Source organism: Trachypithecus francoisi, unplaced genomic scaffold (genome assembly GCF_009764315.1).
Source record: "Trachypithecus francoisi isolate TF-2019V2 unplaced genomic scaffold, Tfra_2.0 Lachesis_group2, whole genome shotgun sequence".
Classification (NCBI taxonomy): Eukaryota; Metazoa; Chordata; class Mammalia; order Primates; family Cercopithecidae; genus Trachypithecus; species Trachypithecus francoisi.
This window is the reverse complement of record NW_022681465.1, coordinates 117,595,363-117,610,415: the sequence shown is the minus strand read 5'-3', so window position 1 is coordinate 117,610,415 and position 15,053 is coordinate 117,595,363. Positions and strand designations below refer to the sequence as shown.

General features: G+C 41.3%; 1 protein-coding gene and 1 long non-coding RNA gene across 6 annotated transcripts in view; one reads left to right on the top strand and one right to left on the bottom strand.

The window, feature by feature from the left end:
* KCNIP1 (potassium voltage-gated channel interacting protein 1) overlaps positions 1-15,053 on the bottom strand; it is a 395,147-nt gene that overhangs the window by 19,649 nt on the left and 360,445 nt on the right. Inside the window, exon 2 of one of the 3 annotated variants that reach the window (XM_033180275.1) lies at positions 4,758-4,790. The exons of the other annotated variants lie outside the window; for them this stretch is intronic. Within the exon in view, the coding sequence (XP_033036166.1) occupies positions 4,758-4,790 (33 nt within the window). The remainder of the gene's footprint in view (positions 1-4,757; positions 4,791-15,053) is intronic. 3 annotated transcript variants of the gene reach the window in all.
* The window catches only part of LOC117065439, a 99,470-nt gene that overhangs the window by 31,320 nt on the left and 53,097 nt on the right, over positions 1-15,053 (top strand). The gene's annotated exons all lie outside the window — the stretch shown is intronic.

Here is a 15,053-nt window from a genome sequence, read left to right as displayed (position 1 = left end):
GCACCAGATTTTCCCTGCAATTGTCACTTTCCCTTTTGAGATTTTGATCCCAATACAAAAGGAATCCATCAAATTAAGTTTGTATCTTGTACATATCCCCAAAGGTGATGGATGTTCGTGTGAGGCTCCAGAAACTTAGTAACAACTCCTAATTGCCATCTTTCTCATACACTGGGCAATACATATCACCTTATCCTGCTGGGACTAAGGCAGATGATTTGTTATAAATTAGATATTGTTTATGCCACAGAGAGACAAGTGACCAATTTCCCCAGAATTCATAATTCTTACAGAGCCTTTAATTACGGTTATGCTTGTAGCTAACAAGATAAGTAGCAATTATCTAAATGCTGAAGCATTTCTATGTAAACGAAAGGGCTTATTCTCAAAAAGAAAGAAAGAAAAGGAGAAAAATGCACATTAAGTCTAATTCAGAATGCTTATATACATATTAATATTTTGCATCTATTTTAACCCATTTTAACAGAAATTGTTGGTTTAAATCTCCTAGCATTAGATCTAAAAGCATTTTTATTTCTAAAATGCACATCTGTTTCATTGTGCATATATTCACAAGAAATTTCTGAAGGGGCTGCAGAGATTTGCACATCCCTCCTTTTGCCCTTTAGGGATTCCCTGGGTACTGCCCAGGTGGCTTGAGTGAAGAAAGGAGATGAAGCAAAAAATCACATTAAAATGCAAATAAAGAAAATGAGAATATTGTATTTTTTGAGTAAATGAGGCATTCTTGAAGACATCCAGTATACCATTAGATTTATCTCAGCCAGAAGCATGAAAGGGTTTTTTGCGGTACTCTCAATTCCTTGATCTTACTGTGACTGAATTCCTCACAAGCTCAGGGAAATTTCTTTGCGGGAGCTTGAGAGACTCTTTCCGACTCAAGAAACAGTGCTTGTTTCCCGTCACCTTCATAAAAAATGCACTAAGTAATTATTGCGATATCAGCTATTAAACCCACTTCATTAAGGAGGAACTGGACTTTATTAATAAATGAGTTGTTTGTTGTCTGGGCAGCAGGATCAATTTCCACATCAAACAGATTCTGTAGTATCTGCATATTTGGATACTGACTGCCAAGCTTTTGTTTTGTTTTTCGTTTTCATCATTGGCTAAGTGTCAGGCTGCGGTAACATCGGTTGTGGAAGGAAATTTACTTCTTTGGGGCTCAAGATACTGGGAAGTAGCCTGCCTGTGGATGTTAAGACAGGGCTTAAAAGAGTGGCCCTGTCTTTCTTTCTTCTTTCTGTGACTGTATTTTGTAGTAAGAACTATAATTTATGTCACAATCCAGTATACACATATATATATGTGAAATGTTAATGAAATATTTTGAAACAAAAACTCCATGAAATGATCCCATCCCTCACTAATGTGAGCTATGCTCCAGTCTCAGTTTTAATGTATTCCTTTGTAAACCCGTGCTGGTTATGACTCTCACAGGTCATGACTTTTGATTGGACAGCACTGATTTAACTTGTCTACAGCTGTGGCAACCTCACAGGGGTGCCCGCGCTGCCACTCTCACATCAGCTCTCCCTTCCCTTTATTTGTATGTCTCATGGTGCTGGCCACTGTAGATACATTCACAAGAAACTTTAGAGGTAACAGGCAGCGGTTTTCACCACCCTCCTGTTGCCCCCCGGGGGTTCCCTGGATGAATCCCAGGCAGTCCCAGTAAAGGAAGGAGAATGGCCCAGTTCCCTGCGTGCAGGAGGAGAGAAGAGCATGAACCCATGGGAAGCCTCCCTGACAGTTTCTTCTGAGGTTTGTTCAAAGTCTCTGATGCCAGATGTTGCTAGTCATTACTTTGTTATAAAAAATAATGATGAGTCAGTTACTAAGTCAGACTTGAGTTTGAATGGTTGAGATAAAAATTAACTTGAGATGTAATACTGTGGTGATAACTACATGACAAGAATAAATTAGAACACCTTCTGTTTGTAAAGTACTTTTAAGCCATTCAATGTTCTCATGCCTGTTGTTCCATAACCTCATGTGTGATGGGAGTGAGGGGACCGTTGCCTGCACGTGTGATATTAAGAAGTGATTTTCTAATTGTGAGTGCCTCACACGGTGATGAGTACCTATCACTAGGGGCAAAGAGAGATGGAATCACCGACTCTAGAGGATGCTACACAGGAAATTCTCAGATTGAATAGTAGATGATTTAGATTAACTGATCCTTAATGTTTTGGGATCATAGACTCTTCTGAGTGTGGAATGAAGGCTTTAGACTCTTTCAGAAAAAAATGCATAGTCACTGCACGTTTGCCTATTCAGTCACGTGTCACTTACCAACAGGGATCCTCTCTGAGAAATGTGTTGTTAGGCAATTTTGCCATCGTGCGAACATTGTGGAGTCTACTCACACACACCTAGGTGGGGTAGCCTGCTATACACCTAGGCTATATGGTGTGGCCTAGTGCTTCTAGGCTACAAACCTGTACAACGTATTACTATTCTGAATACTGTAGGCAATTGTAACTCTCTGGTAAGTATTTTAAGTATTTGTGTGTCTAAGCATACTAAATTTAGAGAAAGAAACTATGGTGTAAAAAACAAAAAATGGTACAACTATTAGGGCATTTACCATGAATGGAAGTTACAGGACTGGAAGTTGCTCTGGGTGAGTTAGTGAGTGATGGTGAGTGACTGTGAAGGCCTGGGATGCTACTAAACACGAGGTAGACTTTAGACATACTGTATGTTTAGAGCTATACTAAATTAATAAAAAATTTTTCAGTAAGAAATTAACCTTAGCTTGCTGTAACTTTATTTTACAAACTATTTGATTTTTTTCCAAACATTTGGACTCTTTTGTGATAATACTTAGCTTAAAATACACATTGCCTAGCTGTACAAAAATATTTTTCTTTATTTTCTTATTTTATAAGCTTTTTCTCTTAAAAATTTTTTTTTTCTTCTAAAACTTTTTTTTGTTTGTTTGTTACAAATGAAGACACAAACACACACATTAGCCTGAGACCACACAGGGTCAGGAACATCAAGATGTCACTGGGCAATAGGGATTTTTTGACTCAGTTACAATCTTATGGGACCACAATTGTGTATGTTGTGTTGTTGAGGGAAACGTCATCATGCAGAGCATGACTGTACTTTCAGTGAGTTTCTGTATCTTTAAATACATCCAGCCCATGCTAAGCTATTCCAGCGTAGGAGGTCTCTTCTAAACCTTGTCACTAACTGACTTTGTCTGAATTCTAAGTCACTGAGCAATGGGTGACAGATCTGGACTTAGAATCCAGCCAGTCCAGGCCCCTTTCATCATATCTGGTTTCCACATGTCCCCACAGTAGATTCTGCTTCCCTCAAGCACAAATTGCAAACCAGCTTGTAGCCAGCCTTGTAGCACCCCTGCTCCTACGAAGCTGTGTGCTTGTGTACCAGTTAGACCTGGACTGTGAGCAGTGGGAGGACCCCTACCTTGGGTCTTCTCCCCAGTGAGGTGTCCCCTCTGTCAGGCTCAGGACAGTGACCAAGACCATCTCCTCCCTGGACTGGCCAATAGTGCCTCCCTCGTGGTGTCTCTGGGTTGGACTTTATACTTACCCACCTAGCTTTTTTTTTTTTTTTTTTGCGATGGAGTTTTGCTCTTGTTGCCCAAGCTGGAGTGCAATGGTGCGATCTCGGCTCACTGCAACCTTCACCTCCCGGGTTCAAGCAATTCTCCTGCCTCAGCCTCCCAAGTAACTGGGATTACAGGTGTGCACCACCACGCCCAGCTAATTTTTTTTTGTATTTTTAGTAGAAACGGGGTTTCACCATGTTAGCCAGGCTGGTCTCGAACTTCTGACCTCAGGTGATCTGCCCACCTTGGCCTCCCAAAGTGCTGGTATTACAGACATGAGCCACTGCGCCCAGCTACCCATCTATATTGAGATTACAAAATAGTGATCCTTGGCTTGAGTGTGGCCCAAAGATAGGTCCTGTTTGACCTGTAAAATGTGTCTTAATTATTTTGGAATTAGTTGTCCAAGTTTAAAGATGAGAGATCCATGTACAAATATGGATATCTGATTTGTCTTGGAAAATGGGATTATCTGACAACTTTGGTCTCAAATTTGGACACTTCAGCAGCCTACTAGAGCTGAACAGTGGCCGTCCCCTCTGGGCAGCCAGAGCCTCTAGGACACCCTATTGTTCACCCCTGGCTCACAGAATTCATTTATGCTGCCTGGCCTGTGCAACAGGCATTGAGTTTTTGTTTTTTGATCTATACCTACTTACCCTCCCACCTACAAACCACATAGTCTACTCCTCACTGTTTATTTAAACACATGCCACTTTGTTGCACAAAGGACTTGAAGCTGATTATAGGAAATAAATATGAAATAAAAGGAGATAAAGTAATAAGAAAAACTGCCTCAGTAAATGTTGATTAGATTAGGAGGTGAAGACCATGGGGAAAAAGAGAACACAGAAATTCAGGCCATTTGTTTGAAGCAATTACTACACTTGAGCTGCAAATGGGCTCTGAGTTTTTACAAATGTCTGTGAAAGGAAAACGTAACCATTTCATTGGGGGAGCAAAGCTTTTCCTGTAGTTTGTCTCTAAAAGAACATTTCCAGCTGTTTCTATATACGTGGGGCTTGCTAACAAGGGGCACAGAAAGCTGGTGCATGAGAAGACTGATTATAAAACATGAACTTGATTAAGAAGCTGTGCCTTCGCAAGTCATGTGACCAGAGTCAAGTTAATTTAAACTGTTTTTTACCTCTCTGATACTGGTAATACCACCAGGCGATGTCTAGGAAAGAGTGAGAAAACATTTTACCAAATCCATTCATCAAAAAGCAAAACACACTTTTATTGTCCATGGAGAGAGGCCGCTCTGAGGGTGTCCACGTCGCTGTCCAGCTTGACATGTGTGAAGAGCCTCTCGGTAGCAGAGCTGAAGCTGAGCTCCCTGTCCTTTTCCCATGGTCAGAACAGGCAAGAGCAGTGGGTTGCCTCCCAGTGCCCATGGCTCCCGCAGGGGCTCATTGAACATGCCCTCAGCCATGCAGTCATGCAGCCTGCAGAGATGGGATGGCACATGGCAGAGATGTGTGATGTTGGATGGGTCCTTGGAAACACCCACATGTTTGACTGAAGAGTGGCTTATAAGACACTCTCCACAATCAGGAGGTCCCCATTCCCCCTCTCTGCTTCCTTGTGATTTGAAGCTGCATATCTTGTAGGATTATTTGTTTGCTCACTCAATAACTGTCAATGAAGTATCTACTAGGAACAAGTCAGTGAATAAAACAGCTCTGTTCTCTGCTCTCTTGGAGCTTACAGTCTACAAGTTTTTGCTTCTTTCTTCCCCCATTAAGCTTGATTAGTAACCAGATGCAGAAAAAGAAAAGGGCAGTTGCAGAAGAGGGTTAGCACATTGGGATGTGTGGCAGAGTGGATGCCGGCCAAGTCCCCCATTATGCTGAATATAAAATACAAGGCAAAATACCAGACCTGGAAAATTATCCATGGCACAGTGGAGCTGGGTGAGTCCAAGGTCCCAGGGAGTGCCACCAGATACTGTCCTGCTGGCCTTTGTGGGTCTGTTGGGTGGTTGGCCTGGTTTTCCTCTGTAGGCTCTTATTTGGACTTCTACCTGTCTTGCCAGCACCCTTGACCACGAGTGTGTAAGGCAGCCCAGCCACCATCTTGAGTGTGTATTAGTCTTTCTCCAGTCCCCTAATCTGCAACCCCAGACAGCAGAGGCTTATTTTCCTGCTGCTTTTCAAAGTGATAGTATAGGTGAGCATCCATTGGAGTGTTTTCACTCATCTCCTGACCTGTATTCCATGGGAGAAATTTATTTTGCTGAATTTAGTTGCCCCTTTGATCATTCTGGTTAGGTGGCATTTGTATTTATTTATTTTTTACAAATATACTTTATTTTTAGAGCTGTTTTAGGTTACAGAAAAATTGCACAGAAAATGTAGAGAGTTTCTGTATATTCCACCCTCACAGTTTCTCCTATTATTCACATCTTGCATTGGTGTGGTATATTTGTTCCAACTGATGAACCAGTATTGATATGTAAATATTAACTGAAGCCCATAGTTTACATTAGAGTTCACTCTTTGTGTTGTACAGTTCTGTGGGTTTTGACAAATGTATGATATCATGTATCCACTGTTACAGCATTATGTAGAATAGTTTCACTGCCTTGAATGCTTTGATAGCATTTTGATATAGATACGTTTAGAAATATGCATTGACATGCTCTGGTGTGCCAGGAATGTTATACGTATTAGAAAAGAGATGAAAAGACATAATACCTGTTTACATGAGTTCTCAGACTGGTAAGGAGGCATACACATAGACCATGGATTAGAAATTCAAATGCCAGTGGTCATTGGCAGGTAATTCAGATGAGGATAGATGATGGGTGTACAACTATAGAGAGTGGTGGGAACTGAGAACTGGAGAGTAACGGCTCCATGAAAGGTTGGAGCCGTTACTCCAACAGTTGTTACTCAACCAGTTGTTGTCATGCAGTCATTTAAGCCCAGTGAATCCAGATCCTTAGATTTTTCAAGAGATGCCATAATTAACAATGGTTTGTTTCCTGGTTCTTAGCTGCTATCAGTGAATTTGATGTTTGAAACATACAGCACGTACAATATATAGCACACCTTTGGGAAGGACGTTGTGGGTAACTGGTCTGGAATTTTTCATTGGCAAATCATTTCAAAATAATGTTGACATGGTTAAGAGCTGGGAGCTAAGGGGAGGAAGCTCTTAATGCCTCCTGGGTGGCATGGAACTAGAAGGGATGTCAGAGGAGGCTTCAAGGGGAAGTGATAATTCAGTTGAGTGTTGAAGAATGAGGGGACAAGGGAACAGCATATGCAAAAGCATAGAAGCTGAAGATCCCAGGAGTGGTGAACTCTCCTATGCAGGGCTGGAATCCCTTGAGAACAACTGGGAAAAAAGGATTTTTTAAAAATGTCATCATTTTTGAAGGCTTTGGAGAGCTACCAAGGCAGTCTGCATGAAAACAGCTCAGTTCCTGTTTGGATTAAGTTTATTTGCCTTTGCTCTATTACCTTTCGGAAGCTGAAGACTCAACCAGATAGTTGACACATTTTTTATTCCAATGTGCACCCTTCAGTAAAAATTTGTCAGGCATATTAAGAGACAAGACCAGAGAAAAAGTAGAATATAGTAATAGATCCACAGCTGATCTAGATAATTGGATTAATCATACCTGGGCTTTAAAATAATGGTGAACCTTTGCTCAAGAAAATATACAAAAACTAGATAATTCCACCAGAGAACCAGAATATATACTAAAAGTCAATTAAAAATTGTAGAATTGAAAACTATATTATCCAAAATTAATAATTAAATAGACCAATTTAAAAACAGGTTTGACACAGATTAAGAGATAATAAATGACTCGGTAGATAGGTCAATAGAAAAATACACAGACAGAGGCACAGAGAAAGAAAAGAATGAAATCACAGGCCAGGCACAGTGGCTCACACCTGTGATCTGAGCACTTTGGGAGATCGAGGTGGGTGGATCACTTGAGGTCAGGAGTTTGAGACCAACCTGGCCAACATGGGGAAATCCCATCTCTACTAAAAATATGAAAATTAACTGGCCATGGTGGTGTGTTCCTGTAGTCCCAGCTGCTTGGGAGGCTGAGGCAGGAGAATCACTTGAGCCCAAGGGGTGGAGGTTGCAGTGAGCTGAAACTGTGCTATTGCACTCCAGCCTGGGCAACAAAGTGAGACTCCATCTCACAAAAAAAAAAAAAAAAAAAAAGAGTGGAATCACAGATAAGCTTGCATAAGAGACATATGAGACATGGTGAAAAGTTCAAACATATGTATAATTGGAGCTCCAGAAAAGAAAGAGATAAATAATGATAATGAAGCAATATTTAAAGAGATAATAAATGAGAATTTAAAAAAAAATGAGGGAAATATATCAAGCCACAGAGTCAAGCAGCACTATAAACATCAAGCAAGATAAACACAAAGAAAACCATATAAGAACATCATAGTAAAACTGCTGAAAAATTAAAAAATAGAAAATCTACAATACAAGATAGAAATCATCAGATATAAACCAAACCCTGATTAAATGCTGCTTGTAAGCATAAGGGCACAGAAAATAAAACATAGCAGGGCCCTGCTATGTTTACATCAGCTAAAGTAGATGTTAAGGCAAGTAACTTTGCTAGAGATAGAGAATTCTCATGTAAAAGGGCCCATCTAACTAGGAAGATTCTAGTTAAAAACAATTCTAGTCTAAAAATTCTAGTCTAAAAATTCTAGTCTAAAAACAATTCTAAATTAATATGTACTAATAATGTAGCTTCAAAATACACATAAAGCAAAGACTGATAGAATTAAAAGGAAAAATAAAAAATTCATGGTCATAATTGGAGTAATTTAAAAATACCTCTTTCAGTAGCCGATAAACAGACCAAAAAATCAATAGGGGTATAGAAGATCTGAGCAACATAATTAACAAACTTGTCTCATTGAGACGTATGGAGCTCAGTACTCAGCAATCATAAAATACTATACATTTTTTCAAGTGCACGTAGAATATTTACCAAAAGTGACCATTTCCTGGGCCATAAAGCCAATCTCAAAAAAGTTCAAAGAATTGAAGTTATTTAGACTATTTTTGTCCAGAGTGGAATTAAGCAAGTTATCAATAGCCAAAAGTAAACTAGAAATTCCTCAAAAATATTTGGAAATCAAGCAATATAGTTCAATTCCTTTTTTCTTTTTTTGAGACAGGGTGTCGCTATGTCGCACAGGATGAAGTGCAGTGGTGTGATCTCCACTCACTGCAACCTCTGCCTCCCAGGCTCAAGCAATCCTCCCACCTCAGCCTCTTGAGTAGCTGGAACTATAGGCATGTGTCACCATGCCTGGCTAATTTTTTTGTACTTTTTTTGTGGAGATGAGGTTTTACTATATTGCCTAGGCTGGTCTCAAACTCAAGCAATACTCCTGCCTCGACCTCCCAAAGTGCTAGGATTATAGGCAGGAGCCACTGTGCCCAGCCTAATTCAATTTCTAAGTAACTCATTTATCAAAAAAGCAACCTCATAGTAATTAAATCATGGTAATTTTGAACTAAATGATAATGAAAATATGACATATCAACACTTGTAGGAAGTTGTTCAAGCTATACCCAGGGGAAAATTTAAAAGAACATGACATACTTGAGCTGCAAATAATTTACAGGACCATGTGCATAAAAACACAGAATGTTGTGCTTCCTCTTCAGATTGTATTCCTAGTATTTGCAGTGGTTCATTTTCAATGTTGCCTGAACTATATTGACTACATTAGACATTGTATTAATGATGGCATGCTGGCATTTGAAGATGTAATCTTTTCTTCCCCTTAAACATGGTTGATTGGTTCGTTCTGGATGCGTTTAGCATCATCTTTTTAGTTGACAGCGTTCCCTAATATAATCCGGGGCAAAAATCCTCGTTGGTACTTTCATGGAGCAGAGAGGGGATGGGACAGAAAGTCCCATTTGGTCCTTCAGCTTTAAGTCTTAGATTCTTACAGCCAGGCTTGGAGGTGAGTCATAAGCCCACTCAGACCCACACAATGCGTACAACTCATCAGCTCTGAGTTTTATAAACTTAACAATGAGCCCCAGGAGTGCTCAGCCAAGCCTTGATAAAGATTTTCTGAGTGTTCCACGTATTTTTTTCAGTCTTCTAAGTTCAATAAAACCCAAATCATGTTTTGCTTCAAGCATTTGTTCTCTTAATCTTGAAACCCCTCCTGCTCCTTTTAAGCGAAATTGAATTTATACATTTCTCATTTATTTATATACCTCAGTCCTGAAAGTATCCTGAAAAAAGGAGTTCTAAAAAAAAAAAAAAAATATTTGAGTGCTTCTACTTGCATTAGATGGAGTTTTCAAGATCAAATGACTTGGAAATTCTTCAATGTTTAGTGTATTTCAGTACACTGCTCTTTCTCTCCAAATGGGTGTGTTTTTAATGTGGCCTTTAGGTCAGCACAAATGTTGAGGTGGGTGGGGAGAGGAGTGTCAAATGTCCCTTGCAGCTTCTCAGGAGCAGGGCGATGGTGGAAACTAATGGTCAGAAATGTAATGCAATTATTAAAAGTCCACAAAATCACTACACAGAATGTGACATAAGTCATAATTCTGTTTGTATGTGACAGTGTTACATTCATTCAGATATTTTCCAAGATTGAAGAAACAAATGGCTGGGAAAGGAATTATCTAGATTCCAGCATTAGAGAAAGCAGCAGCCCTAACCGATGTTTCAGGACAAGGAGCAAGGCCATGTACATTAGGGACTCTCATGTGCCCTCACTACTACAGCAGCATTTTAGTCCAGCTAAGCCCATGGCCAAGCTGTAAGGTAGCAATGTCAATTTCACTGCAGCAGCTCAACCTCAGGCACAGATCTCTAGAGGATGTTTTAAGTGGACCTTTTTGTCTGAGAAAAGTACCCTGGGATGATTTTTTTTTTTTTTTTTTTTGATGATTTACTTTGGTAGTTCCAGCAGTTTCTGCAGCTGTAGGAGGCAATTAGTCAAATGAGGTCCCAATCCTGCCACCAGCTAGCATTCAGGTGGCAGTGGAGAAACTTCCCACTGTTTCTCCTTTGAACCCAGCTGGATACCACCCTGGAGTTCCAGTACATGGAGATAGCCAGTAAATGAACAATGGGTGACCCGTGTTGAAAGAGAGGGCATGTTGCCTAGAGTCAGTGGGTCTACTATATTTCTGTGAGAAATAAGAGGATTAACACGGGTAGGATTCTATTACTCCTCTTGACTGAGGAGCTGAAATGACAATTCATTGCAAATGAGAAGTGTCCAGGGAGAAAGGGCACTTTTAGTTTTAAGATGGAAAAATGAAGGGGCAGAGAGAGGTTGAAGGAATTGCTCAAAGGAAAAGTAAAATTGCCAGAAGAATAGTATTATCTCAGGTTAGCACAGAATTTTCTCATTGATGGAAACTCACTGGGTCTAGGTCAGGCTAAGATGTGAATAGCATATCTTTCGGCCTGCTTTCTGAAGAAGAGCTCATTGTTCTGCAGATAATTTGACAACTTGCTAAGTGATGGTTTCTGATTAGAGACCTAGCTTTGGTGCGCTGGTAAATATCTGACAATTGGCTCTTGGGGAGGGTGGAAAAGCCTGATTGATACAATTTTCCAATTTCCTTGGTGTAAATATTCCCTTCACGGCCCACTTCAGGCTGTTAGTGTGAAGTTGTTAAAATGAAGTGATCATACTGTGGGAAGCACGGTATGACCCAGTTCTATCACATTACTGCCACTGTTTTAGAACAGCTGGCATATGTTTAACTGTCCCAAACAAGTGTGCTAAAGACTCCAAAACCAATTTCAGAGGGTAGGCTCAGGCCCTGTAATCAACACTAATAAACTCTCTCTTTGCTGTTCGTGTGAACATCAATTTCTGTGCATGATACAGAATAATCACAAACAGGAACATAATGGAAGCTGGCCATGTGAGCTTTTGCTGGATCAGTATTAATGTATCCTTGTATTAACTGCCTGTCTTGGTGAGCTCAGAGAGCATGGTAATAGTTTTAGAATTGATCTAATCATCTCACTGTCCCTAGGAGGTATATGGTTATTAGACTAATTCAAGTTAGAATCATACCCACCTTATAGCTGTAAATCTTGCTGAGATAAGGTATGTAAAATGCTCTACATACATAGTACGTGCTCAAAAATGTTATTTCCATCTTGTCATATATTTTGACTGTGATTTTAAGGGTCATTCTCAACAACAGAATCCAATAGTCACATCTGTTAAACACTGTCTCACTCATGATTGTGCCTTTCCTGATGGATCTAATTAATTAATTGTGTTTCTCTTCAGTATAGGAAGATTTCCTTGTTCTGTTATTTACTGTCAGTGACACACCTCAATTGTCAGTTGAGGTTGGACATGAATGGGATAAAGTAAATATGATCATTTTATGTTAAAGGTAATGGCCGCCAGCAAACACAACCCTCTGGCTGAAAAAGTGTTGACCATCTCAGTCTGTGGAGCAGAACAGGGGGCCTGTGGGTGGTGGACACCAGAAGCATAGGACTTAGAACATTAGTGAACAGACATAACAACTGACTGCCACTAAGGACATTTCCTGGCTCTGTGTCCTCTGCCCTTAAGAATCTGGACAGTCCATGACCACTGTTACGGGCCGTCTCTTAGCTGCAGAAGTCAATTGAGCATTACCCTCCACTGGAACATCAACTCCCAGCTGCAAGGAGTGCAGTCAGTTCATCTGAGAATGTATATCTGCCTGCCCAGAGGCAGGGAGAAGATGGCAAGGTGCTATCCTCTCCAGGACTCAGCTCTGAAGCCTCTTAACTGTGCACTTAATAAATGAAGCCTTGGCAGACACACCTTGAATTATTAATGAAGTTATTCAGCTTTGATTGTTTCCTTCTTTTGGGGAAAGGTTATTCACTCAAATGCCTTTGATTAGACTACACAATACATCACAATTGGGCATATTTTATGTGCAACTTTATGGTGATAATAGTTCTGTCTCATTTAGAAGCAAATCAGACATTATGAACTTCGTGATTTATTAATGTATTGATTTCTATAAATGTCAGCGCATCTCACATCCCGCCAGAGAGCCCGGGAGCAATCAGTGAAGGGCCAATAAAAATATAAAATGAAACCATCGTAAAAAGAGGAAATACTGCCTGTTTCCAAGCCCTGCTGCCTCTCTATATTGTTTCAGGGTCTACATCATTACCATGAAGGCATCCCCCCACCCACAAGGAAACAGCCTTGATTGGGGGGCTATGTCCTGCTTAAATCTATTTTAGATAAAAAAGAGGTTGTATGGCAGGAGAAATAAAAAACAAGAGGTGAAGAGTGGGATCTGGAGGGGTCCCAGGGCCGGTGCCCAGATTCCTCATCCTGGAGAAAGCAGGAGGAGGAGGAGGAATCCCTTTCCACCAGATTCACTCCACAACAACCGCCCACCTTCCTGCTGAGGAACCTTCAAGACAGAACCTAGATTTTCCTGCTGGCGCTGAAGAGTCCATGCTAGGGCCCTGGTCTACCTTTCCAGCATGATTCCCCAACACTCCCTGTCATGAGTCCTCTGCAATAGCCCCAGAATCTGCTGGTGCACAAACCCCTGTCTACCACAGCATGTGATCATCTGGCATCAATCCTATCCACCCTTAAAACATGGCATAAGTGCCATCTCCTCTGGGCAGCTCTCTCAGACCACTGCAAAAAAAGCTCTCTCTGTCCAAATTCCCAAAGCACTTATCATCTCTAGCAATCACCCGGCATGTATCAAAATCTACCTTTGAGTGTCACAGTTTTTATATACAAGGGTGGGGTAGGGGGGAGATTGTGTCTTGTGCTTATTTTTGTTTTATTTTTGTTTTCGGTATCTTACTCCCTCTGTGATATCTAATATCTCCTTTGCACATAGAAAATGACTAGTAAGTGCTCATTATTTGCTAAAAGTGTGTAGCACTGCAAGGAACTAATTAGAAAATACATTAAGAGTCCTGAGACAGTGGCCCAGGGAATATCTGGAAAGTATCTGGCTAATTTGGTGGGCAATTTTGTAATCTGATAGTTGAATTCAGAAATCACAATCTGGCAGCCCATGGGGTACTGTTGTTCCACTTCTTTTATTTTTTAAATTATTATTATTTTTTCTTTTGGTAGAGATGGGGTCTCACTGTGTTGCCTAGACTGGCCTTGAACTCCTTACCTCAAGTGATCCTCCTGCCTCTTAAAGCACTGGAATTACAGGTGTAAACCACCACCCCGGTCTGTTTCACTTCATTTAAGTGTGAACTTTATCAACATTTATTTCACATAGAAATATGAACTTTTGCCTTTCCTTTAGAAATCTGAAATTATGGCCATGCCAGGCCCACATTCCCACATGGCAACCACAGTCCCCACTACTCCCTATTACATTTCCAACGCTAAGACCAAGAGCTGTTGTTAGAGTCATCATCTCTCATTTTTATACCTGAATCTGCAATCCCTGTTTAACAATTCCTTTCCTCTGCCTCCTACCATGTTTTCCCAAGTGACTTTTATGTGTTTTGTGATAGTCTAGAGGCATGACAGGCTTCATTTTTTGGAGTCCCAAGCAACGTGGTGAAGACAGGATGCTGCCCTGTGATTAAAGAATCAAGGGGGGCACGCCCAAGATGGCCAAATAGGAACAGCTCCAGCCTCCAGCTCCCAGTGTGAGCGACACAGAAGACAGGTGATTTCTGCATTTTCAACGGAGGTACCGGGTTCATCTCACTGGGGTGTGTCAGATGGTTGGCGCTGGTCCGCGGGTGCAGCCTGACCAGCGAGAGCTGAAGCAGGGCGAGGCATCACCTCACCTGGGAAGCGCAAGGGGGAAGAGAATTCCTTTTCCTAGCCAAAGGAAATTGAGACACACAACACCTGGAAAATCGGGTAACTCCCACCCTAATACTGCGCTTTACCAAGGGTCTTAGCAAATGGCACACCAGGAGATTATATCCCACACCTGACCTGGAGGGTCCCACGCCCACGGAGCCTCCCTTATTGCTAGCACAGCAGTCTGAGATATAACTGCAAGGCCTCAGCAAGGCTGGGGGAGGGGCACCCGCCATTGCTGAGGCTTAAGTAGGTAAACAAAGCCGCCAAGAAGCTCGAATTGGGTGGGACCCACCACAGCTCAAGGATGCCTGCCTGCCTCTGTAGACTCCACCTCTGGCGACAGGGCATAGCTAAACAAAAAGCAGCAGAAACCTCGGCAGAGGTAAATGTCCCTGTCTGACAGCTTTAAAGACAGCAGTGGAGCTCCCAGCATGGAGGTTGAGATCTGAGAACAGACAGACTGCCTGCTCAAGTGGGTCCCTGACCCCTGAGTAGCCTAACTGCGAGACATCCCCCACTAGGTGTAGACCGACACCTCACACCTCACACGGCTGGGTACATCCCTGAGACGAAGCTTCCAGAGCAAGAATCAGACAGCAACACTCGCTGTT